Source organism: Lampris incognitus, chromosome 3, assembly GCF_029633865.1.
Source record: "Lampris incognitus isolate fLamInc1 chromosome 3, fLamInc1.hap2, whole genome shotgun sequence".
In the NCBI taxonomy this organism is placed as follows: Eukaryota; Metazoa; Chordata; class Actinopteri; order Lampriformes; family Lampridae; genus Lampris; species Lampris incognitus.
In genome coordinates, this window is record NC_079213.1 from 57,996,899 (window position 1) to 58,023,689 (window position 26,791).

General features: G+C 42.1%; 1 protein-coding gene across 2 annotated transcripts in view; it reads right to left on the minus strand.

Moving 5' to 3' along the window:
* Positions 1-26,791, minus strand: part of lrrc40 (leucine rich repeat containing 40) — a 174,023-nt gene that overhangs the window by 135,778 nt on the left and 11,454 nt on the right. For both annotated transcript variants that reach the window (XM_056275813.1, XM_056275812.1), the window contains exon 4: positions 8,107-8,236. In XM_056275813.1, coding sequence (XP_056131788.1) covers positions 8,107-8,236 — 130 coding nt within the window. The remainder of the gene's footprint in view (positions 1-8,106; positions 8,237-26,791) is intronic.

Here is a 26,791-nt window from a genome sequence, read left to right on the forward strand (position 1 = left end):
TGTATAATATACCCATACTATTTCATTGTGTGAGGTGATTGTGAGCCTTAAATGAGAACTAGACCAAAGCCAGTTAGGTCACAAACTGGTCTCTATACATTTGTTTAAATACACAATCAAAATACATGATAAAAAGGAATACCATAGTGAGGTAATGAACTATTTTAATATTTTAAACAACATTGACATTTACATATACTTAGTCAATGATACATGTAATCCCATATCATTAGTGGGTATATGTAATGGTAATGGGTAGGGTAATGGGTATATGTGAATATGGTTACATTATTGTTATCAAGCTCTGGGTAACCAAGTCCAGAATCAACATCCTGTGCATCAATAGACTACTACCACAGTAATACCATCAGAATCATCACACTGTCATTCATCAAACTGCTCGTTTCTCTCATCATCTGACTCCCCAAGTTCAAAGTCCAGTTCTGGACCATCCTGCTGTTTTTGGTTACTGCAGGTCTGTAACCTGCACATGTCTGTGCATGGAAGTCCATTTGACAGGCACATGCAGCTTGGCATTTTGCATGAATGCACACACTTGCATATTAGCATTTCCAAGACCACATCTGGTGCAGGTGGGGAGCGCATCCAGTAAATGGCCAGCTTGCCTTCATCGTCTGTCCATCCATACTCAGTAGGGCTTGGCACCACAGGGTTAGCCTGCAGACAGCACTTCCATATTGCTGCCTGATAGTTGGCTCGTTGAACATGCATAAAGAGACAGTCTCTACATGGTGGCAGCTGGCTGGACTCAACCTCTCCCCTTTTGGTGCAGAAGAGCTGGTAACGCAGTTTGTTCACCTCAGCAGTGCTGCTATTAGCAACATACATCCGACAGGTGAACTGCTCAATTTTCTGGAACAGCTCATCACTCACATTCCATGTCTGTCCCAGTTGACTAAAAGTCTCTTGGCAGGAAGTGTGCTTTCTCACTATCTTCAGGGCATTCAGCTTCCCTCGACCAGCGAATGCACTGACAGTGTCGCAGCCTGTGAAGGCATGTAAGCCAATTAGGCTGTCACAGATGCTGTCTCCAAGTGAACTTGCCAGTTTGGTGATGTCGACAAACCGTGTGCGGTTCTGAGTCCCACACTTCTGGTAGATGGGACAGGTGATGTCCTTCTGGAAGCCAAGACAAAGCACCATGACATCAGTGTCCTCAGCTGTGATGATAACTGACTTTGAGCCCACATTTGCTGCATGCAATGCATGCAGGAGCAGACGGGTGTCAGCTTCTTCATGTGTGGAGTGCAGTTCTGCTGCTTCCTCACACCCATCTTCTGTCAACTTGTAGCAGGTTTCCTCACAGGTCATGTACAACACCTTGCCATGCAGCATAGCTCTGTATCGTGGGAGTTTCCACTCTTCCACCAGAAACTTGATGAGACTGGTCTTGTTGGAGGAACTGCACAGAAATTTTCTCCACTGCTGGACGTGGTGTCCCCCTGCAAGATTCTTGTACTGGAGAGTGATGTCTCCACCCCGGTTCAGTCGTTCAGCATCTTTGATCGAAGTCTGGTGATAGACATCAAAAACAACATCAATCCTCCCACTCTGTGCTCCCTCATGGAGGACCTGGGTCAAGGCTGACTCTGCCACCTGTGCAAAGGTTTTGTTGTTGCCATTCATTTTTTGGACCAGGCTCATCCCATCAATGATGGAAGTAGATGGGATTGGGATGTCTTCTGCAGGAGATACATTCTTTTCAAGCTCTCTGGCAAGTGCAGCCTTGTTTGTTTTTCGTAAGGACCCATCAGCATTTGCCAGTGCCCATGGTAGTGGGCCCAATGGGTAGGCAAGGACATCCTTCAGATTCACCTTCCTACTTTCAGCCACCAGGATCATGTGACTGAAAAGGTTTCTATCTGCCTTCAGAACCACATCCTGTGCTTTCTTTCCATGAGCTTGTTTTGTGCTGACATTGGAGAATGTTTTCAGACTTTGCTTGGTCATCTTGTCGTGGAATTTCACAGGTGGTGGGTCTGCATCTAACCTTGTTTGCTGGAATGCTTGGTAGGCCTCTTCTCCTTTCTCAAGAGCTCTCAAGAGATCTATGGTCACATCAGGTGGAGCCATGTTGCCAGTGGAGAGGCTAACCAAATCAATCTCATCAGGGGACATAGGATTGAGCCAGTTATTCTCCATAAGGTCCATGAGAGACTGGACATCTGCTTCATCTCTCTTGATCCTTGGACTCTGTAGATCTGGATGAGACCATTTGCACCTGCCTTGACCTGTCAGGTCTCTCAGCTGTCTGAGGTACATGCTTCTATACTCAGCTGTGAGATAATATTTGGTCACAGCTCCTGGCTTCAAGCTGAATCCCTTTGTCCCTCCAGCTGTTTGGGTGTCTTTGTTCACCGTTTCTTCTATAGCTTGGTCAACAGGGATTCGGCCAAAGGGATTGGTGGAGCCCAGTTGGACTGAGAAGCCTCCTTCCATGAATTCTGTGTACACATCTGGGTGTGTGATGGGCAGCTCAGACATCTGGGCGTAGTAGTAGGGGAGGTAGCGTGCATAATTCATCCTGTCATAAGCAAAGCACCATGGGATCATTGCTCGAATGCTAGCCAAGTGTAGCATCCAGTCTCCCTCTCTGGATGCTCGGATGAGCCCCAACAAGATTTCAACCATGTCCAAATAGGACATCCAGAAGTTCGAGAGGCTGCCGTTTCCACCTCTAAGGAACTCACGGTAGACTTCAAATAGATCCATGATGCGTGTACAAGAGCTGTTCTCGAGGACCTCCTTCAAAGCATGTTGTGAGACTCCTTTCCCAAGGCTGTCAATGGTCTTCAGTGTCTCATTCAGGTGAACCATGTCATTCCTGTGAGTTTCTTTCAACCAGGACAGGAAACCATTCAAGGTCAGTCGCATGAGAGCCTCATACAGGAGCTTGTGTAGTCGCACTGCCCTGTTGTACTTGCGGCCATCCATAACACCAGCAATTGAGCCTTCTGCAATCATGCCAGACTCAATGCAGAGGTCTTTGAGTCCAGCATCTTGGAAACGCTTTCCTATTATTGCCAGCAGTGTGCAGATGGTGTGGAATACCCCAAGCCTAACGATGATATCATGGAACTTGTCATGGTGTTTCCATGTGATCTCGACAGCCTTCGCATACAGGGCTTGGTCAAAGACACAGACAATCTTCCTCAGGCCTAAGCACTGCATGATGCTCAGTGACTGGTTAAGCACCTCGTTGACAGTAGACATTTGCGTCGCTGGAGCATTGATGGTAGGCAGATAGCCTATATTGTCGGGGATGACCGTCATCTCTCCTCGAGTCAGGATGTTGAAGCCTGTCCAGCTGCTGACTGACTGTTCTTCTTGTTGTGACATACGTGCTAGGACCCAAAGAAGGTTTTTCTCTCTGGCAAGCTTAGTATTGGCTGCAGTATCGGCATCTGACTTTTTGCTTTGTGGTGGCCCTACCCGTTGTCCAGCATTGTAAGTTGGTAACATTGGTGGGGGTCCATCAATGCTTCTCTTCTTTGTTTTGGGAACAGTGGGCATGGGTTGGACAGGAAATGGGTTGACTGGCTTTGCTTGCACAGCAATCCCATTGACTCTGTGAGATGTTCCCTCACCACTGACAGTTTCTTCAAGACGGTCGCTATTGTCCCAGGCTAAAGTTGTGAATATGCCAGGATGGATGTTAGCTGGAAGGGCAATGCCACTCCCTGATGATGAGAGTTTCTGGAGACACAGGGCAGTGTTGATCTCTTCCATCTGTGAATAGGACACACTGTGACCAAGTCGGTTGAGGATGTTTATCAACTCTACATTTCCTGTCAACGATTTGACACTGAATGGCAGAACAATGTGCTTGGAAGGCTTGGTATTTCCACATGTCACTGCATATACTATGTCATGGCCAAATGACTGCAGAAGGCACTGCACTCTCTGGTATGCATGATCAGGATCATTTGAGCCTGTGAGTAGAGAGTACAGGAAGATAATGAGCGACTCTGGAATGGTAGGACATTCTGCTTCTGGTTTGACTTCAGGCGGCCAGGTTTGAGGAACATCTTGACTTTTAATGTCTGCTCTCAATTTGATGGCTGCTTTGGCTATAACATCTTGTGCACTGACACTTTTCAGGGTCTGCAGCTCCCTTTCGAGAGACTGATTTTCTTTGGCAAGTTCCCTCATGGACAAGTTATCGGGATAGAGGAGGAATTTTCCTTTCTCATCAGCGAATATCTGCAAGGCTCCAGCAATCTCACTCTCCAGGTTTCGCCTTATGTGCTTCTTGGTTGATTCCTTGACTTGGGCAATGCCTTGGGAGTTCATTGAAGCTACCAGTCTAGAAGAGAGATCAGTCATTGTCATCACTTGAGGATTGCCAAAAAGCTCCATCCTGATGAAGAGGAACAGCTCATTGTATGCCTTATTCACAGCAGCTTCATACTGGGCTGCAGCATCATCATCTTCGTTGCTGGCAACTTCTCCTTTGGAAACCTCTTCTTTGGTGTAAAGTCTATAGCATGACCTGTGGTAGTGCCCTTCAGCTGCTACAAGGTCTCTACTCACAATGGCAAGGATTCTGCTGTCCCTTTTCTTTGTGGTTGCACTCCTGATCTTTGCATCAGCTCGCAGTTCTCGACACTGCACCAGTACTTCTCTCGTATTCTGTCTCTTGGAATATTTGCTGTTTTTCTGACAAAATATGCACTCTGCATCATAAGTCCTAGATGTACTTGGAGCATGTCGAGCTACTCTCTTAGATTGTTTCTCTTCAGCAGAGACACAACTTTTCTTTTCTTTTGCAAGGAGGCCATCAAGAATTTGCTTCATAGTGAAGATACTGCGACACTTTCTGTGGTAGTAGATTGCTGGAATCTGTCCCTCAGGAATGTCTTTTGCCAGTTTCAAAACTGGTGCATGATTTGGTATCTGAGATGCCCTGAGCAGAGTTCTCCATGAGTCGACACTTTGTAGTGAAACCAGCTTATCTGTATCATCAGAACAGTGGATAATGAAATCCACCCGTGGGCGCTTTGGTATTGGGTAAAAACTTGCTTGTTCACCAGTGGCCATATTCAGTCAGTTTTCACCTGCATACAAACAAATACATGTAACTTAGGTGTATGAACACTACTAAAACAAAGTTTACTTTGCTTCACCAGCGTCATATTACCATTATTTATCTTACATAGCCACAAATAGATACATTACCTAGTTGCTATGCAACAGCTGTATTTTGTCCACATGAGGCCGCTAAAATCAACACAAGATGAAAGTTCCTCGTAGCCACTTTAACTAATCATATTAACATATACATTAAAAGAACATGCTAACATTATGGGAAATTAGCTTACAATCTTCTCCAGAGTGAGACAAGAAGATAGATACCAGTTTCCTCTATATGTGTTTAGTAGAAAGCTATCTGGCCGCACGTTAGCCTAGCTTAGCACAATGAATGGAAGTACACAGTACTGGTTATCCTTGGTTGTTGGCCAACTAAGAACTGTCCCAGAGTTTAAGCTAGGCTAATCAGTACCAGGGGTGTTGAAATGCTATATTTGTAAAAATCTGGGCAAATACACAATCGTGAGAGGCACAGAAACAGGTTTCCTGAAAGAAAAATGAAATAGCTGCTCATTTGGAAAGGTTATCATGTATTATTTTACTTCTGTTAGTGTACCAAATAAAATGGCACCAGTGAAGTTGTGTCACCTTGGGTGATATCGATATCTGGTCTGACCCATGGACTAACTGGCTTTGGTCTAGTTAGTTTCTTAGTAATAATGCCCTTCTAATTTAAGGTTCACAATCACCTCACACAATGAAATAGTATGGGTATATTATACATTTCCTGAATCTTTACAGTCCTGTGAGTATTCCAGTTTTTGTGTTTTGTGTCCCTGATATTCCTAGATGCCACAGGGCTAAAAGAAAGTATATAGTTTAGGCGAACATTGCAGAAAGATGTGTGTTATTGACGGGTTGAAGAGCTCAAGTGACCTCTATATTTGTGAGAAATATCCACAACAGGGCTTGAATGAAAGCTAAGAAGGTCCCCTTTAAAATGATACCAAAGACAATATTATAGAACATTGAAAAATGTCCTGACCATGAGGCTAAACCAGGATATGCACCAGCGTCTAAAATGCAATTTACTTTAGGGGGTGGTTAACTTCATGAGCTGATAACTGTGATACAGCTGCCACTCAGGAATGGTTATCATACCAAAATATCATCTACAGACATGGATCCTTTCAAAAATTATAAGTAAGTTTCGCCACCTTGAGTGTACCGAAATAGGAAATTTTGGGCTCTGGCCCATGGACTATATAGGCTAAAGAAGTAATAACAGTTCAATACATGTTTTGCTCTTTATCGGTGTATATTCCTGAAGGTTCTACAGTGTGTATGTAGTATGTGTTATATATATATATATATATATATATATATATATATATTTATTTATACAGTGGTGTGAAAAAGTGTTTGCCCCCTTCCTGATTTCTTATTTTTTTGCATGTTTGTCACACTTAAATGTTTCAGATCATCAAACAAATTTAAATATTAGACAAAGATAACACAAGTTAACACAAAATGCAGTTTTTAAATGAAGATTTTTATTATTAAGGGGGGAAAAAAATCCAAAGCTACATCGTCCTGTGTGAAAAAGTGATTGCCCCCTAAACCTAATAACTGGTTGGGCCACCCTTAGCAGCAACAACTGCAATCAAGCGTTTGCGATAACTGGCAATGAGTCTTTTACAGCGCTGTGGAGGAATTTTGGCCCACTCATCTTTGCAGAATTGTTGTAATTCAGCCACATTGGAGGGTTTTTGAGCATGAACCGCCTTTTTAAGGTCATGCCACAGCATCTCAATCGGATTCAGGTCAGGACTTTGACTAGGCCACTCCAAAGTCTTTATTTTGTTTTTCTTAAGCCATTCAGAGCTGGACTTGCTGGTGTGTTTTGGATCATTGTCCTGCTGCAGTACCCAAGTGCGCTTCAGCTTGAGGTCACGAACAGATGGCCGGACATTCTCCTCCAGGATGTTTTGGTAGACAGCAGAATTCATGGTTCCATTTACCACAGCAAGTCTTCCAGGTCCTGAAGCAGCAAAACAGCCCCAGACCATCACACTACCACCACCATATTTTACTGTTGGTATGATGTTCCTTTTCTGAAATGCGGTGTTATTTTTACGCCAGATGTAATGGGACACACACCTTCCAAAAAGTTCAACTTTTGTCTCGTCAGTCCACAGAGTATTTTCCCAAAAGTCTTGGGGATCATCAAGATGTTTTCTGGCAAAACTGAGATGAGCCTTTATGTTCTTTTTGCTCAGCAGTGGTTTTTGTCTTGGAACTCTGCCATGCAGGCCATTTTTGCCCGGTCTCTTTCTTATGGTGGAGTCATGAACACTGACCTTAACTAAGGCAAGTGAGGCCTGCAGTTCTTTGGATGTTGTTGTGGGGTCTTTTGTGACCTCTTGGATGAGTCGTCGCTGCGCTCTTGGGGTAAATTGGTCGGCCGGCCACTCCTGGGAAGGTTCACCACTGTTCCATGTTTTCGCCATTTGTGGATAATGGCTCTCACTGTGGTTCGCTGGAGTCCCAAAGCTTTAGAAATGGCTTTATAACCTTTTCCAGACTGATAGATTTCAATTACTTTGTTTCTCATTTGTTCCTGAATTTCTTTGGATTGCAGCATGATGTCTAGCTTTTGAGAATGTTTTGGTCTACTTCACTTTGTCAGGAAGGTCCTATTTAAGTGATTTCTTGATTGAGAAGAGATGTGGTAGTAATCAGGCCTGGGTATGGCTAGAGAAATTGAACTCAGCTTTCCAAAGATGTGATAAACCACACTTAATTTATATTTTAACAGGGGGGGGAGCAATCACTTTTTCACACAGGGCAATGTAGGTTTGGATTTTTCTTTTCCCTTAATAATAAAAACCTTCATTAAAAAACTGCATTTTGTGTTTACTTGTGTTATCTTTGTCTAATATTTAAATTAGTTTGATGATCTTAAACATTTAAGTGTGACAAACATGCAAAAAAATAAGAAATCAGGAAGGGGGCAAACACTTTTTCACACCACTGTATATATGTGTATCTTACCAGCTCTGTCAGATTGTCCAGTTGTCCCAGCTCTTCAGGCAGTGTTTCAAGAAGGTTCTTCTGGAGCGTCAGAGTGTGAAGGTTCTTCAGGCTGCACACTTCCACAGGTAACACACTCAGCTGGTTGTGACTGGACAGACATACAGACAGACATGTGAGAACATGTACAAAAAAGGGAAAGCAATTTTCAGTTTAAGATAATATCTATCTGTCAATATATCAACATTAAAGGTAACCAATGCCGATTTTGATCACTAATGGTGCTTATAGAGCACAGTTATAAGATTGTGTCCCCCGTACTGTTTGTTTCACGTTCTTTAAGCATGCGCACAAGGGCACACATGCACATCATAAGCACTGGGGTGACAAATTACCACAGTTCTGTGAAGATGAAGCATAACGAGGAAGAAGAAGAAAAAGAAGACGACAACATGTTGACAGGGGGATGTTTTGTTTGGATTCATCACTCAGGGCAGGATATAAAGCACACAATTTCATCTAATCAGTTCAACGACAGTGGAAATTAATCACAGTGATCACATACATTCAGGGCGATATGATCACCATAAATGATTACAGATCACTATAGTTAAACACTTGAAGTACAGTCTTTTTATCTAATTGATATATGTACACTTGATTAATAAACAATGTAACAAAACAGAAAACTTGTTCTCAATGTGCAGAAGACGAAGGAGCCGATTGTGGACTTCAGGAGGTCTAGAAGCTGCAGCCACTCCCCCATATACATCAATGGGGTGGAAGTGGAGCGTGTCTCCAGCTTTAAATTCCTTGGAGTCCACATCAGCGAGGACCTCTCCTGGACATTAAACACCCAGGCCCTTGCGAAAAATGCCCAACAACACCTGCATTTCCTGAGGAGGCTGAGGAGCGCCCATCTATCCCCCAAAATCCTCACCAACTTCTACCACTGCACCATAGAGAGCATCCTGACCAGCTGCATCTCAGTGTGGTACAGCAACTGCACCTCAGTCGACCAGAAAGCTCTGGAGCGGGTCATCAAGGCAGCCCAGCATATCACCGGTACCCAGCTCCCAGCCATAAAAGACATTTATCACAAACGCTCCCTTTGAAGGGAGCAGAGATCCCACCCACCCCAACCATGGACTGTTCTCCCCCCTGCGCTCTGGGAGGTGCTACAGGAGCCTCAGAGCCCGCACTACCAGGCTCAAAAACACCTTCTTTCCCCAAGCTGTGGCCCACCTGAACCTGGCTACCCACTGAATGTCTGTAGATATTTTTAAATATTTTGTACTCGTGCTCTTTTTTTAACTTATTTTAGCTTTTGGTATTCATCTGTGTATATCTTATACTGCGTTTGCTGTGTTTGTGTGTGTCTGTCTTGCACTGTTTGGCAAAGCTGCAGACCTCATTTCCTTTTTACACATGTGCCTGCACATTGTTTTTAATGGCAATACATTTAATTAAATTGAACTTTGTTGGACTTCCGCTCACTCTACCAACTCATCTTCATCTATGTGAGAGCGTAGTCCTGCGTGTTTGTTGATAAAGCAATAGGAGAAGATGTTCGGTCTCAAAACCATCCGTTTTATTTAGCAGTAAATGGATAAAGCATACAGAGCTCTGGGTCTAGATCTTCCTATCCCTGACAAACAACAGATTGTGTCAGTTCACGAAGTCTGACTGTCTCTCCTTTCCCTGACCCAGTCTTTATACTATACAAAGTGTTGACTGAATATGGATGTGTGTGATCTTCTTTCTGATTGGTCCGTTCATCTGACTCCGTTTCCGCCTCACTGATATCCGGACTCCAGGTAATCTTCTTCTCCATCTGTGTTGCAGCTGCCGTCGTAAAATCCTGTTCCTATCTCTGAAACCACAAATCACAGCACATCTCGTCTCCACTCCCCCGACCACAACACTTCCAGTGTCCCCCTTTCCCATTCAGAGTCGCCAACCCTATGCAAGGTCAGGGACCCTCACACCCTCCAGGGAGACAGACATCTTGTCTCTACTCCCCCTTTACCACAACATCCTTATTGCTCCCTTTGTTATTCAGTGACCCTCACACCTAATTTACTCTGTGACCCTCTGTCTGCTCACATACTCAGTACTTTTCCACTGCCACTATAGACCCTCCTGTCCTTGTAACAAGCCCTGTTCCTCATGCATATGTTTTCCCAATGATTAATATATCCTTATATCCCTTATTCCAATTAATACATTGTAATCATCATTATTAAACATCACACCATTACATTTATCTACAACTTCTAGATTTTCCTGGACTGCGGGGAACGTGAGTGGCTGTAGAGACTGTCTGCTGTTCAGAGGCACTACGATAAGTCACAGAGTTCAGACACCAGAATTTAATGGAAATAATCCCATGCACTCACAGCTGGACACTTCACATTCACATAGGTGGACACATCACATGCACAAACACACTGCTAGCATCAGCCTCACAAACTCCCTGGAACACTCTCTCCATTACATCTTTCTTCTCAGTCCTTTCTCCCGCTTTATGTTATAACTGCTGTCCTTAACTAATATTGATACGATCGCTGTAATTATGTTTTCCTGAACACACGTCAGTGTCTGTTTCTATGTCTATGTCTCATCAGATACATGTTGTCATCTTTTGTTTCTATGTCTATGTCTCATCAGACACGTCATATTTTGTTTCTTATGTCTATGTCTCATCAGACACATGTTGTCATCTTTTGTTTCTTATGTCTATGTCTCATCAGACACATGTTGTCATCTTTTGTTTCTATGTCTATGTCTCATCAGATAAATGTTGTCATCTTTTGTTTTTATGTCTACGTCTCATCAGATAAATGTTGTCATCTTTTGTTTCTATGTCTATGTCTCATCAGACACATGATGTCATCTTTTGTTTCTATGTCTGTCTCATCAGATAAATGTTATCTTTTCTTTCTGTCTCGTCACATACACGTTGTCATCTTTTGTTTCTATGTCTATGTCTCATCAGACACATGTTGTCATCTTTTGTTTCCATGTCTAGGTCCATCAGATAAATGTTGTCATCTTTTGTTTCTATGTCTATGTCTCATCAGACACATGTCATCTTTTGTTTCTATGTCTATGTCTCATCAGATAAATGTTATCTTTTCTTTCTGTCTCGTCAGATACACGTTGTCATCTTTTGTTTCTATGTCTATGTCTCATCAGACACATGTTGTCATCTTTTGTTTCCATGTCTATGTCTCATCAGACAAATGTTGTCATCTTTTGTTTCTATGTCTATGTCTCATCAGACACATGTTGTCATCTTTTGTTTCTATGTCTATGTCTCATCAGATAAATGTTGTCATCTTTTGTTTCTATGTCTATGTCTCATCAGACACATGATGTCATCTTTTGTTTCTATATCTATGTCTCATCAGATAAATGTTATCTTTTCTTTCTGTCTCGTCAGATACATGTTGTCATCTTTTGTTTCTATGTCTATGTCTCATCAGACATGTTGTCATCTTTTGTTTCTATGTCTATGTCTCATCAGACACGTTGTCATCTTTTGTTTCTATGTCTATGTCTCATCAGATAAATGTTGTCATCTTTTGTTTTTACGTCTATGTCTCATCAGACACATGTTGTCATCCTTTGTTTCTATGTCTATGTCTCGTCAGATACATGTTGTCATCTTTTGTTTCTACATTTCCTTGATTTGCTTGTGGTGATTGTCCCCCTCCTGAAGAAGTGATTCTGATTCGTTATTTAGCTGATCAAACATATGGAAGAGGGGGACTGGTGGTAGCTATAAACACATAACAAAAACCCTGTGCTCTTGTCCTAACAATGTTATATGTTACAATTTCATTTAGCAGACACTTTTATCCAAAGCGACGTACATCTGAGAGTTACTGCAACACAATCAAGGATCTAGTCAGGGGACAACAACACAAGTAAGTGCCAAAAAACCAGGTTCAAGTCCCATAGGACATAGGTGTCAACAGGCAGTGCACAAAGGCAATGTATAGGGTGCACACGGTTAACAGCAGCAAGCCTGCTTACCAAGCCCTTGTGTTGTCCCACCATTGACGGAGTCCCATCGGTGACAACGGACACAATTTTGCTCACCTCCAAGCCCTTCTTCTCAAAGAACCGTGTTAATTCATTAAAGATGATTTCCTCAGTTGTGCACCGCCCAGGCAGAGGAAGCAAACAAAGTAGCTCCTCCCGAAAGCTCTTCCCATCAAAAATTTTGTGAACACAGATAGCTGTTCCATACCGGGTCAATCACAGGACGAGTTTATGGCTAGTGATATGGCTTCTGCTTTCTTCAAGTCGGCGAGTAGATTGGAAAAACACTCCTCCACTAAAAGTTCTACTCTTCTTGTTGTCGTGTTAGCCGACAATGGTACCTGCTTTAATAGCTCCACAACCGCTTTCTTGTTTTTCTCATCATGACTTAAAACTTCACCAACTACATCAGTTGCACATGTTTTAATCAACTTGGCATCAGTGAACGTCTTCTTAGCTTTAGCAAGGCTCCATGAAACATGCAGCGATGCAGCTGTTGCACTCGCTTGTGCCCATGTTGATATACAGATAGTAGAAATGGAGTGCTTGTATGATGTTTGCTATTTTTTGTTTGTGGTGATCTGATTTTTACAATTTCATTTAACAGACGCTTTTATCCAAAGCGACGTACATCTGAGAGTTAATACAACACAAGCAAGGATCTAGCCAGGAGGCGACAATGCGAGTAAGTGTCAAAGAAACTAGGTTCAAATCTGATAGGACATATGTGTCAACAGGCAGTGCACAAAAGCAAAGGTGCATAGAAGCGAATTTGTTTATTTTACTTTTTTATGTTAATACCATCAGGTGTGGAGGTGTTGGAGAAAGAGCTGAGTCTTTAGCTTCTTCTTAAAGATGGAGAGGGAATATTTGTTTTCAACTCTAAATATATTGGATTTGATGACTCCTTCATCTCTTGATTAGGACTACTTTACTCTCTTCCTTTGGCCCGTGTGATCACCAATGGACAACAATCTAAATATTTTTCAATCGGCAAAAGACAGTTCATCTGGACACAAGATTTTGTCCAGGTGAGCTGATTCAACTTTCTGGGACAATTTGATGGGTTTTACTCAAGAATGCATGAACTACCCTAGATTACACAGCAACCTGTACTATGTAGTGACATAACACATACTGTGGCACAGTATGGTAAAATGTAAAATGTAGTTTATTTTACTCCATTCTCCCTTTTGGTGCATACAGAACAGTTTTAACCTTGTGAACTTACCTCTAGTGAATCTGAAAACAAAACGTCACAAGTCTGGAATTTAAATCTTTACAATACTCTTCAGTAAAACTGCCGGCATAAAGCTGCACTTAATATGGCCATCAGTGATTTCAATTTAGAACACTTTTTTTGATACTTTTTATTTAATATTTTCAGATGACATACAAACAAACCTACAGTAAGTCTACAATAATAATAATAAAAAAAACAAAAAAACATGGGGGCTCCTCTGTTGACAGTATTATGATTTGTGACCAATGAGTTCAAAAGTCTTGTTTAGTTGATAGCATCCTCTATTCCTCTGATGTAGGCAGACCATTTCTCCCATTTCCTGTGAAAGATCGCTCCTCTGGACCTCAGACAGAAAGTCATCTTTTCCATTGCGTAGATTTCTTTAACTCTGTCCATCCACTGATTGAGACTCGGGGTCTCAGGTTTGTACCAGGTCTTTGTAATTTTTTTTTACAGGCCATTAGTAGTATTTTGCACAGATACCAGTCTTTCTTTTTAATCACATTGTCTTTCAAAGTACAGAAATACAACACTTTAACATCATTAGGAATCTTATATCTCAAAATCTTTCCCACAATTAGGCATATATTTTCCCAGAAAGGTTGGATTTTTGGGCATAACCAGAAGATATGGGAGTGATCAGCGTTCAAGTTTCCGCACTGCCTCCAGCAATGTTCCTGTGATTGAGAAAATTTGCTCTTTATACGTGGTGTAATAAAGTAGCGGATCAAATTTTTCCATCCAAATATTCTCCACTTCTTTGAACTTGTGGATGAATGCTGTGCACTCCACATTGAACACCAGTCCTCCTGTGATATTTCTATGTTTAATTCTTTCTCCCATTTTACTTTAATATATCCTGTGTTGTTCCCGTTCTGTTTCTGAAGTCCCTGATACATTTTGGAAATAGTTTTTCTATTCTTTTTTTTATAGGCATCAGTCAGAATATCTATCACTGCATTGCCCTCTCTAGACAATGTTGGTTTTATTCTTTTATCATAGTAATCTCTTATTTGTAGGTATCTGAAAAAGTCTTTATTTTCAAGTCCAAATTCCTTTTGTAATTCCCAAAAACTATTAAAGAGTCCACTGTGAGTTAGTGTGCATACTGCTGTAATGCCCTTGTCCCACCACTGTCTGAAACCGACATCACTGACTCCTGGTTTAAATTTAGGATCTAGTGCAGGCCAAATTAATAATTTGATGTCTCCCTCCATTTTATATTCCTTCACCATCTTACTCCAAATATCCATTGTTTGTTTAATAATTTCATTATTGCTTTGTTGAGAGATTTTATTTCCTATGTCTCCTAATGTTGCTTGAATTTGGAAAGTATCTAACTTGCCCTCTATATCTTTCCATCTTGCCTGATACAGGGGGCAGCATGTACAAGCCAGGAACCTCCCTTGGGCTGCATAAAGCCAGGAACCTCCCTTGGGCTGCATAAAAGTATTGTTTCAGGTTGGGCAGGGACAACCCGCCCTCCTCTTTTTGTAATTGAAGTGTCTTATACCTGACCCTTGGTTTCTGTCCGGCCCAGATAAATCTAGATACGAGTTTGTCCCGATGTCTGAAACGTGTCTCCGGAATCATTAGTGGGATGGATTGAAAAAGGTATAGCAATCTTGGTAATACGATCATTTTTATTACCTCAATTGGTGTCTCAAAATCCATGTTAAAAGCTGACCACCTCCTGATATCCGTCTTAATATTGTTATCAATCTGATTATAATTTATTTCGAATGTTTTATTAAGATTTTTTGCCAGTATCACACCCAGATATTTGATCACTTTAGCACTCCATTTGATTTTGTATTTTTCTTTTATTTCTTGACCTGGAGAATAATTTAATGTGAGAATTTGTGTTTTTGCTATGTTTAATTTATAACCTGAGTATTTACCAGTCTTCTAATATTGACATCAGTTTAGGAAAGGTTCTGTCCGGGTCTTGAAGAGTCACTATAACATCGTCTGTGAAAAGCCCTATAATATGTTCCTGTTCTCCTATTTGGATTAATTTTAAATTGTTGCTCTGCCTGATCATTTGTGCCAACGGTTCAATAAATATTGCAAACAAGGTCGGGCTAAGGCAACATCCCTGGCGAGTCCCTCGTTGCAAAACAAATCTATCAGTTAGATGTCCATTAATTTTTATCCTCGCTGTAGGTTCTTTAGGTTCTGTAGGCTTTGAATACATTGTATTGTCTGTTTTTGAATCCCTAGTCTCCCCAGTACCTGATAGAGGAATTTCCAATTGACACAGTCAAAGGCCTTCTCTGCGTCGAGGCTCACTAAAACTGCTCTCAGTCCCTGTTTTTGAATCTGGTCTATTATGTGTAGGGTACGCCTAATATTTTCTTGAGTCTGCCTACCTGTTATAAAGCCTGACTGATCTTCATCAATTAAGTCAGTCATAAAATTTCCAAATCTTTTAGAAATTATTGAGGTAAAGAGCTTGTGATCCACATTTAGGATTGAAATAGGTCTATATGACTCACAGTATTCTTTGTTTTTCCCTTCCTTTGGTATTATGGAAATTATAGCCTCTTTCCAGGAGGGGGGCAGTTTCCCCTCAGTTAGAGTCTGATTAAAGGAACTCGGGAGTAGCGGAGTTAATTCTTCCTTGAATATTTCATACCACTCGCTGGGAAATCCATCACTACCTGGTGTTTTGTTTGATTTTAATCTGCTAATTGCAGCATCTAGTTCCTCCTTAGTGATGTTGGAACTTAACTTCCTGTTCTGTTCTGCTCCAATGGATGGCAAGTCTAATAAATCCAGGAATTCTTTCATTTCATATTCTTCTTTTGTTATGGGCTGAGAATATAGGTTTTCATAATAATCTTTAAAGACCTTTTCTATTTCTTCGGGTTCAAATAATAGTTGCTTTGTTGCGGGGTCTCTAATCTTATGTATGGTATTCAAGGCTTGCTGGGTCTTAAGTCGTCTTGCCAGATACTTTGTTGCTTTGGGCCCTGATTCATAATAGGTTTGTTTCTTGAATTTTAGTTTTTTCTCAACCTCATTACTTAGGATGTCATCTATCTGTCGTCTCACATTGATTATTTGTCTTAAAACTGTTTCATCCTTATTGTTTTTATGTTGTTGCTCTAATATTTTTAATTTGTTTAATCAACTTTTTATAATCTTCCTCTCTAATCTTTTTTTGGTAAGATGTCATTGCTATTAACCTCCCTCTCAGTACAGCTTTGACCGTGTCCCATAGTATAGTGAAATCAACTGGACTGTCTTTGTTGTCTTCTATGCAGTATTTAATATCTTTCCTAACTTCTTCCTGGAGTTCCTGGTTATTTAGCATACTCACATTTAGTCTCCATAGTGTATTTTTATTTCTCCTATTTAGGTGGGTTTTGAGATACATTATACTGTGATCAGACAAATCAGTTATCCCTATCTTACATTCTTCTATTCAATATCTGTCTACTGTGTTCATAAAAAAATATTCTATTCTGGAGTACACAGAGTGTGGAGCAGAATAGTGTGTGTAGTCCCTCTCCAACGGATGAAGTTCCCTCCAAACATCAAACATCCCTAGTTCAGTTAGAGATATACTGACAAGCTTTGACAAGTGTGTCTTATTTCTCTTGCTGTTAGTTGAGTCAAATTTAGCATTCAGAATCATGTTGAAATCCCCTGCACATATTACAATTCCTTCATTTTCCAATGCTATGATTTCAAACACTAATTTCAGAAATTTTTATCAGAATTCGGTGGTACATAGACATTGACCAAAGTAATTAAATTATTATCTATTTTCCCTTTTACAATTATATACCTCCCCTCTTTGTCACCAATTTCTTTAATAACTTCAAAATTGACAGAGTTGGAAATTAATATGGCGACTCCTCTCTTTGGACCCTTCTTAAATGAACTGAAGAAGACGTTTTTAAATCCAAATTTCCTCAGTTTATCATGTTCTTGCTGAGATAAATGCGTTTCTTGTAAATATATCACTTGGACTTTTTCTTTCCTCATTTTTGCCATTACTTTTCCTCTTTTAATTGAATTATTTAAACCATTCACATTTAAGGACGCTATTCTCACATTGTTACTTTGCATTACTATTAACAACAAAGATATAAGAAAACATCGGTAGCGCCCCCAATACTGCCAGAACGGTGGCATAAAACAGACAAAACGAAAAAAACAGAAGCACTTCCAAACCGCGGAGGATCCTCCCGTCCTCCGACAAACCGATCCCGTTGGTGGATCTAGGAAATACCCTCTTATGAAGAGAGGGGCCTAATTTAGTTATGACATTAGGGCCTACAGTAAGGATTTGTGTCATACTAAATGAGTCCAACGTAAAAATAACTCAGGCCCCCGATAGTCACTTTTCTTTTACCTTTGGGGTAATACGTTAATCATAGTTAGGTAACCAAAAACAGGCTAAATCAGAACATTCCTACCGGATAGCTTTATATATTCCTGCCTTTAGTCGGAGGCTCTTCGGAACTCTTGCAGCTTGTCCTTGGCTCGTGTGGCTGGAGTTATGCTGCTGCCGCTTCTCTTGGTTCCTTCTTTGCGCCGCCATTCCATCGCTGACCGGAGCCGTGTCTCCAGTCCGTCCACCGACTCGCTCGTCCGTGTCGGTGTCTTCTCCGCGAGTCCGCGCCTCTCCATTTCATCCCTCACCTCCCTCGCGCTGTTGTAGGTTCGGATTCCCGTCTCCCAGTGGATTCTCATCCTGGTGAACGGCGTCTGAAACCGGACGCCCTTCTCCTTCAGAATTCTTTTAGCAGCGTTGTACTCCTTTCTTTTCCGAACAACCTCCGTCGCGTAGCCGTGATCGAATGATAATATTCTGCTTCCGAGTTGTATTTTCTTTTTCCACACCTCTCTCATGACTCTCTCTTTGGTGGTGAATTCCAGGAAATTCACAATGATGGGTCTCGGCTGGGCTCCGTCTGCAGGCTTCTGTGCAAGTGATCGATGCGCTCTTTGAATTTGGAAATTAAAATCCTCCGACAAATGAAGTTCACGTCTGAGCAGGTCTTGTACAAATTTAGCCGCCGACTCACCCTCTTCTCCCTCTGTAACTCCATAGATACGGAGATTGCTTCTTCTCGATCTGGACTCCAGGTCGGTTAATTTGTCTTGGAGAGTTTTTTGTTCTTTTAATGAGATGATGAGAGCGTTGTTTGCTTCCTGTGCCCACTGCTCCAGCTTTTCAATCCGCGCCTCTGCCCCGCTAACTCTGCCGCTCTGCAGCTGCTGCTCAGCGGCGACTCCAGTGAGCTGCTGGTTTATGTCTCGTTTGAAAGCCTCCAAGTCTTCTCTCACATCGTTCCTCGATGTTTCTCCAAATTCACGGAAAGCAGTTTTAAATTCCGTTTTAAGCCCCGTATCTCCTCACTAATGGTTTCTAAAACCTAGCACCTCTTCGCCTCGCATTCAGCCAGGTGCGCTGTGTCATGGCCGCCATCTTCCTCCATTTCACGGTTAGCTAGCGATTTCTCCATTTCGTGTTTCGCCGTGTTTTTGGTCTGAATGATTCGAGTTTTCCTCGGTTACGTTCCAGTCAGTGTGATTTCTAGTCCTATTAATTCGAGTTTTCGAGGTGTTTTCACTCCTGACTATCGAGAGCTCCGAAACCACGCAGCCTATCACTCCATATCCAGACCGGAAGTCAATTTAGAACACTTTTTAAAACATTTGGTCAAGCTTTCTACATCCAAACAGCTGTCAAGTAAATCGATGCACTGAGAAAAAAAAATAAAAATCCAGTCTCATTGGCCACTCTAGCTGCAGTATAAAGAGACAGAAAATGTCCTGTAAATGACTATAATGTCCTCTGTAACCACTCCTTGTCAGCCAGCCAGGAGATTTCTTTGCAAGCTGGCATCTCTATAAATTCTGCTTGATCTCAATCAGCTTTTGCATTCATGAGGCACTCAAGTAGAAGTGAGGTGGTGGGTTCTTTTGCAGGATGATTTCAAAATATAGCTAGTTCTTGCTACTTCAGCCCAGTATCACTTAAAATGACGGAAAGCTCCCTTCAAACTGTGAAAGCCAATGTGTTTCAAAGTATCTCATAAAGGTAGTCACAAGTTAAACCTTATCTAGTTTTTTATAACAGACACAATAACTTTATTTATTTCCTTGGAAACACGTTCGTTACTTGATGAACTTGATTTCCATCTCATCCTGTTTATGAGACGATGGGGGCGCTGCTCGTATGGCAGCAGGTGTTTGCACGTCATATGTGAGTCTCGTCTTGTTATGGTTTCTATGATATCTCTAAGTTTATATTTTACTTTTGTCATTCAGAAATGGAAATTTTCTGAAAATTTCTGGTGGCAACTGCTGTCAACTTTATCTTGAGTCTACATTATTCACAACTGACAGAATCATGTATACCTGAGACTCTTCTGGGAGTATTAGGTCCCAATCAAACAGAATGGTTTTTACAGGGTGCAAAACGTAAGGCACAATGCACTGCCTTTTTTGTTTTTCACCAAAAAAATTTTAAAAAGAAAAAACATGCAGCGCAAAAAAGGCAGTGCATTGTGTCTTCACGCTGCATTCTTTTTTCTTTTTTTTTAATTGTTGCTAGACAACCACCGAATCACCTGTTCTTCGCCCAAGTTATTTTGCTGTGAAGTAAGCTCACAGATCTGTACTTTTTATTTTGGCTCAGTAAAAGTAGTTAACTTCCTAGTTAGTTTTTGTTCAGATCACGGTAAATACAGTTGTTAAAGGCATATATGTATGCAGCTCCAGGTATCCAGCAACAGCCCCTAATAGTTTGTCATCCATGTTGTCTCCATTTGTTGTCAGCACCCCCACTGGAGGCCCACCTCTCAATTAATTCGACTGGACAATGGGGAATAAACGCAAATGACGTCGGGTGCTTTTCTGCTCTTGAAGTTTTTTTAACCCGAGGCATTCAAGGCACCTCCTACAAAAACGCGACGTGCTCAACAACGCAAAAGCAGTGAGAAAATAGTTTCACTCCAAGATTGTGTTCACTCAGTTTGTTCAAGAGTCGCCCCCTCGCAGTGGTAACACCCTTGATTTGGTTTTATCTTAAGGGATAGCTGTGTCTGTTCTGAATGTCTTGCCAACCACATCTGCTTTGTCAGATCATTTTTTCATCAAATTTGAAGCATTATTGGCCTGTCCAGTTAATGTCAGCACAGATGTAATTGCCACTTGCCACATTAGTCCCTCCACTGTAGATGCATTTGGCCAGCAGCTGCCTGAAGTCTTGGCTCCTTTCACTGTAGTGACTGACTCTGTTGAAAATTTCACTAATGACTTAAATGTGGCCCTGTCTTGTCTCGTCGATTCAGCTGCACCTCTCACTACCAGAGCTAGGCGACTAAAGAGGCCTACACCCTGGTTTAACAATGAGACACATGCTCTTAAACGGGCCTGCAGGAGACTGGAACGTAAATGGTGAAAATCAAAATTGGAACTTTTTTACCTATTTTAGCATGAGTGTTTATTGAAATTCAAGCGCGCTTTATCTACTGCAAAAGCAGCATATCTCTCTCAATTGATCAATATTAGTAAACATAACCCAAGATTTCTCTTTGACACTGTACCCAAACTTACTATAAAGCAGCCGTCTATAAGCTGCTCACCATTCATGGCCCATGAGTTTCTAGACTTTTTCTGCAATAAGGCTGATGAGATCATAAACAAAATTAGTTCTTCAACTCCAGCTACTCCTGCAAATCCTGTCTTACCAAATTCATATCTATACAATGAGTCACTGACAGTCCCAGTTATTGCAGCTTTTGAGACTATCTCTCTTGATACATTGACTAAGCTCATGTCAGCTTCTGAACCAAAAACGTACCTAATAACCCTTTACCAACAAAACTTTTTAAAGACCTCTGGCCTTTCCTGGGACCTACAATAGTAGACAATGTTAATTTAATTTCTACTGGCACGGTTCCCAGCAGTTTTAAGACAGCTGTGGTTAAACCTCTACTTAAAAAAACCACACCTTGATCCAGGGTCTCTTAATAACTATCGACCATTCTCTAATATCTCATTCTTTTCTAAATCACTACAGAGTTGTGTATCAAAACCTTTCGACCCGTATAAAAGAAAAATATCTACATGAACCCTTTCAATCGGCTTTCAGGGCCTGTCACTCCACTGAAACTGCTCTGACCAGAGTGGTGAACAATCTTCTATTGGCTATGGACTCTGATTCCACTTCTGTGCTTCTATTACTGGACCTCAGTGCAGTCTTTGACACCATTGATCACTGTATACTATTAGACAGAATAAATTGCAATTTTGGTGTCTCTGGCTTAGCTCTATCATGGCTTGAGTCCTACTGATCTGGAAGAACACATTGCGTCTGCTATAATAATATTACATCAACATTCTCTGACATTAAACGTGGCATAGTACCTCAGGGCTCAGTTCTTGGCCCTCTACTTTTCTCTATATTTCACCTCTTCGCCGAATAAATTCCCATTGCTATGCTGATGATACTCAACTGTATGTGCCTATAAGGGTTGAGGATCATACTCAAATGACTAATTTTGAGGCCTGCTTAGCTAATGTGAAAAAATTGATGTCACTAAATTTACTGCTTTTAAATTTGGATAAAATTGAGATGCTGGTTATTGGCCCTGCTAGACAGACACCAATTTGATCAAGTAACAATAACAATTGACAACTAAAGGGTGGCAGCCAAAAATCTTGGTGTTACATTTGATCCCAGCCTTTCCTTTGATAAGCATATTAAAGAAACCACCAAGACTACCTTTTTTCACTTACATAGCTAAAATTTAACCCAGCCACTGAAGAGGCACAAGCCAGTGCATTCTTAGTGCCGGTCCCAAGCCCGGACAAATGGGGAGGGTTGCATCAGGGAGGGCATCCGGCGTAAAATCTTTGCCAAATCAAATATGCAGATCATAAATAAGATTTCCAAACTGGATTGGTCGAGGCCCGGGTTACCAACGACCTCCACTGGTACTGTTAACCAGCAGGGTGCCGGTGGAAACTATGCTACTGTTGGGCGAAGGAGAAGGCATGTCCAGAGGCAACTAGAGAGGAGGAAAGGTAGGCGTGTGGAAGTGAGAGTTGGAACTTTTAATGTTGGCACTATGACTGGTAAAGGGAGAGAGCTGGCTGATATGATGGAAAGAAGAAAAGTAGGCATACTGTGTGTGCAAGAGACCAGGTGGAAGGGGAGTAAGGCCAGGAGTATCAGATGTGGGTTCACACTCTTCTATCATGGTGAATGGGAAGACAAATGGGGTAGGGGTAATTCTGAAGGAAGAGTATGTCCAGAGTGTGCTGGAAGTGAAGAGAGTGTCAGACAGAGTGATGAGTATGAAGCTGGAAATCGAAGGTGTATTGCTGAATGTTATCAGTGCATATGCCCCGCAAGTTGGGTGTGAGATGGACAAGAAAGAAGAATTCTGGAGTGAGTTGGACGACGTGGTGGAGAGGGTATCCAAGGAGGAGAGAGTGGTGATTGGAGCAGACTTCAATGGACATGTTGGTGAAGGGAACAGAGGTGATGAGGAGGTGATTTGTAGGTATGGAGTCAAGGAGAGAAATGTGGAAGGACAGATGGTGGTGGATTTTGCGAAAAGGGTGGAAATGGCTGTGGTGAATACATATTTCAAGAAGTGGGAGGAACACAGGGTGACGTACAAGAGCGGAGGAAAGTGCACACAGGTGGACTATATCCTATGTAGAAGGTGCGATCTAAAAGGGATTGGAGACTGCAAGGTGGTGACAGGGGAGAACGTAGCTAGGCAGCATCGGATGGTGGTCTGTAGGATGACTTTGGAGACCAAGAAGAGGAAGCGAGTGAAGACACAGCCGAAGATCAAATGGTGGGAGTTGAAGAAGGAAGACTGTTGTGTGGAGTTCAGGCAGGAGTTAAGACAGGCACTGGGTGGTAGTGAAGAGTTGCCAGATGGCTGGAAACCTCTGCAGAAATAGTGAGGGAGACAGCTAGGAAGATACTTGGTGTGTCATCAGGACAGAGGAAGGAAGACAAGGAGACTTGGTGGTGGAATGAGGAAGTACAGCAAATTATACAGAGGAAGAAGTTAGCAAAGAAGAAGTGGGATAGTCAGAGAGATGAAGAAAGTAGACAGGAGTACAAGGAGACACAGCGTAAAGCAAAGAGAGAGGTGGCAAAGGCAAATGTGTATGGTGAGTTGTATGACAGGTTAGACACTAAGGAAGGAGAAAAGGACTTGTACTGATTGGCTAGACAGAGGGACCGAGATGCGAAGGATATGCAGCAAGTTAGGGTGATCAAGGATAGAGATGGAAATGTGCTGACAAGCGAGGAGAGTGTGCTGAGAAGGTGGAAGGAGTACTTTGAGGGGCTGATGAATGAAGAAAATGAGAGAGAGAGGCGGTTGGATGATGTAGGGATAGTGAATCAGGAAGTTCAGTGGATTAGCAAGGAGGAAGTGAGGGCAGCTATGAAGAGGATGAAGAGTGGAAAGGCAGTTGGTCCTGATGACATACCTGTGGAGGTATGGAGGTGTTTAGGAGAGATGGCAGTGGGGTTTTTAAATAGATTGCTTAACACGATCTTGGAAAGTGGGAGGATGCCTGAGGAGTGGAGAAGAAGCATACTGGTACCGATTTTCAAGAACAAGGGCAATGTGCAGAACTGTAGCAACTACAGAGGTATAAAGTTGATCAGCCACAGCATGAAGATTTGGGAAAGAGTAATAGAAGCTAGGTTAAGAGGAGAGGTGACGATTAGCGAGCAGCAGTATGGTTTCATGCCAGGAAAGAGCACCACAGATGTGATGTTTGCTTTGAGAATGTTGATGGAGAAGTATAGAGGAGGCCAGAAGGAGTTATCTTGTTCTTTGTGGATTTAGAGAAAGCATACGACAGGGTGCTGAGAGAGGAGGTGTGGTATTGTATGAGGAAGTCGGGAGTTGCAGAGAAGTATGTAGGAGTGGTACAGGATATGTATGAGGGCAGTGTGACAGTGGTGAGGTGTGCGGTTGGAATGACAGATGGGTTCAAGGTGGAGGTGGGATTACATCAAGGATCGGCTCTGAGCCCTTTCTTGTTTGCAGTGGTGATGGAAAGGTTGATGGACAAGATCAGTCAGGAGTCTCCATGGGCGATGATGTTCGTGGATGACATTGTGATCTGTAGCAAGAGTAGGGTACAGGTTGAGGAGAGCCTGGAAAGGTGGAGGTATGCACTGGAGAGAAGAGGAATCAAAGTAAGTAGGAGCAAGACAGAATACCTATGTGTGAATGAGAGGGAGGACAGTGGAATGGTCAGGATGCAAGGAGTGGAGGTGACGAAGGCATATGAGTTTAAATACTTGGGGCCAACTGTCCAAAGTAATGGGGAGTGCAGTCGAGAGGTGAAGAGGAGAGTGCAGGCAGGGTGGAGTGGGTGGAGAAGAGTATCAGGAGTGATTTGCGACAGACGGATACCAGCAAGAGTTAAAGGGTAGGTTTACAAGATGGTTGTGAGACCAGCTATGTTATATGGTTTGGAGACACTGGCGCTGATGAAAAGACAGGAGGTGGAGCTGGAGGTGGCAGAGTTGAAGATGCTAAGATTTTCACTGGGAGTGATGAAGAAGGACAGGATTAGGAATGATTATATTAGAGGGACCGCTCAAGTCGGACGGTTTGGAGCCAAAGCAAGAGAGACAAGATTTAGATGGCTTGGACATGTGTGGAGGAGAGATGCTGGGTATATTGGGAGAAGGATGCTGAATATAGAGCTGCCAGGAAAGAGGAAAAGAGGAAGGCCAAAGAGGAAGTTTATGGATGTGGTGAGGGAAGACATGCAGGTGGCTGGTGTGACAGAGGAAGATGCAGAAGACAGGAAGAAATGGAAATGGATGGTCCGCTGTTGCGACCCCTAATGGGAGCAGCCGAAAGTAGTAGTAGTAGACATATAGCTCAAATTTGGTCTTTCCTGTCCATGGCTGATGCAGAAACTCTAATACATGCATTTGTTTTATCCAGACTTTATTATTGTAAGGTTCTGCTTTCAGGTTTGCCACATGCTAGTACTAAAAGTCTTCAGATCGTTCAGAATGCTGCAGCTAGAATCCTAACTAAAACTAGAAAATGTGACCATATTACACCAATTCTTGCCTCCCTTCATTGGCTTCATATCCATGTTAGATCAGACTTCAAGGTACTTCTGCTGACTTATAAAATCCTAAATGGGCTTGCCCCATCTTACCTGTCTGATCTCCTTAAACTGTACATTCCATTTCGAGCTCATCGCTCTCAAAATACAGGGCTCCTGTGTGTACCCAAAGTTAAAAAGAAGTCAGCTGGTGGCAGGGCCTTTTCCTATCGGGTCCCGTTCTTGTGGAATAACCTGCCTGCTGCCATCAGACAATCAGAGTCTGTTGAGTCCTTTAAATCCAAAATTAAAACTTATCTGCCTCAGCCTACAATTAGTTGCCTTTAAGTTGAGTGCTTCACAGCCTGTACTGCATGGTGGGTCGGTTTCTGTCTCAATGAATTTACCAACCACTGTTCTGCCAACAAGATTATTAGTGTACTACTATTGACTATTGCAAATTGTTCTCTTCTCTCACGTCTTCTCTCTGAATGATGTCTTCTCCTTTCTTGTCTTCTGTGTGTATGAATGGTGTAATGTGAGTCTCCCCTGTGTGCATGTGCAATCTGTCCTCCTCCCAGGTCTCCATGGTGAGGGTGGTCACCACCTGGACACTGCTTGGCATCCTCCTCATCACATTTTCTTTTTACATATCTTATAAATCCATATAATTTTGTTATCCTATTTTAATGTTACATCCTTCTCTCACTAAGATGTGTGACTTTTTTTTCTTTTTCTTTTAACATGGTGATGGTGGTCGCATGGCTCGGGTCCTGGGCTGTCCCGATGGCATCTGGACACTGCTTGGCATCTTTCTCATCATAATATTCACATATTTTATAATTCCATTATAATTCTCTTATCCTCTTACAGTGCTGTATTGTGTAAATTGTGCAAACACAACATCATTGCATGTTGTCTGTCTTGGGAAAGAGATCCCTCCTCTGTTGCTCTCTCTGAGGTTTCTTCCTATTTTTTCTCCCTGTAAATTTTTTTTGTTTTTTTTTGTTTTGTTAGGGGGTTGTTCCTTATCCAATGCAAGGGTCTAAGGACAGGCTGTGTTGCTGTAAATCCCCCTGAGGCAAATTTGTAATTTATGATACTGGGCTATACAAATAAAATTGACTTGACTCTCATTAGAAAAAAAATTACAAAGAGCCATCCCAGGCTGCTAAAAAGCACTCTGTCTGATCGGGACCAAATGGAATCTTCAGGCCTTGGATGACAACACTGCATCTTGCATCTACTACTTTCGGCTGCTCCCGTTAGGGGTCGCCACAGCGGATCATCCGTTTCCATTTCTTCCTGCACTAACACTGCATCTTGCATGCT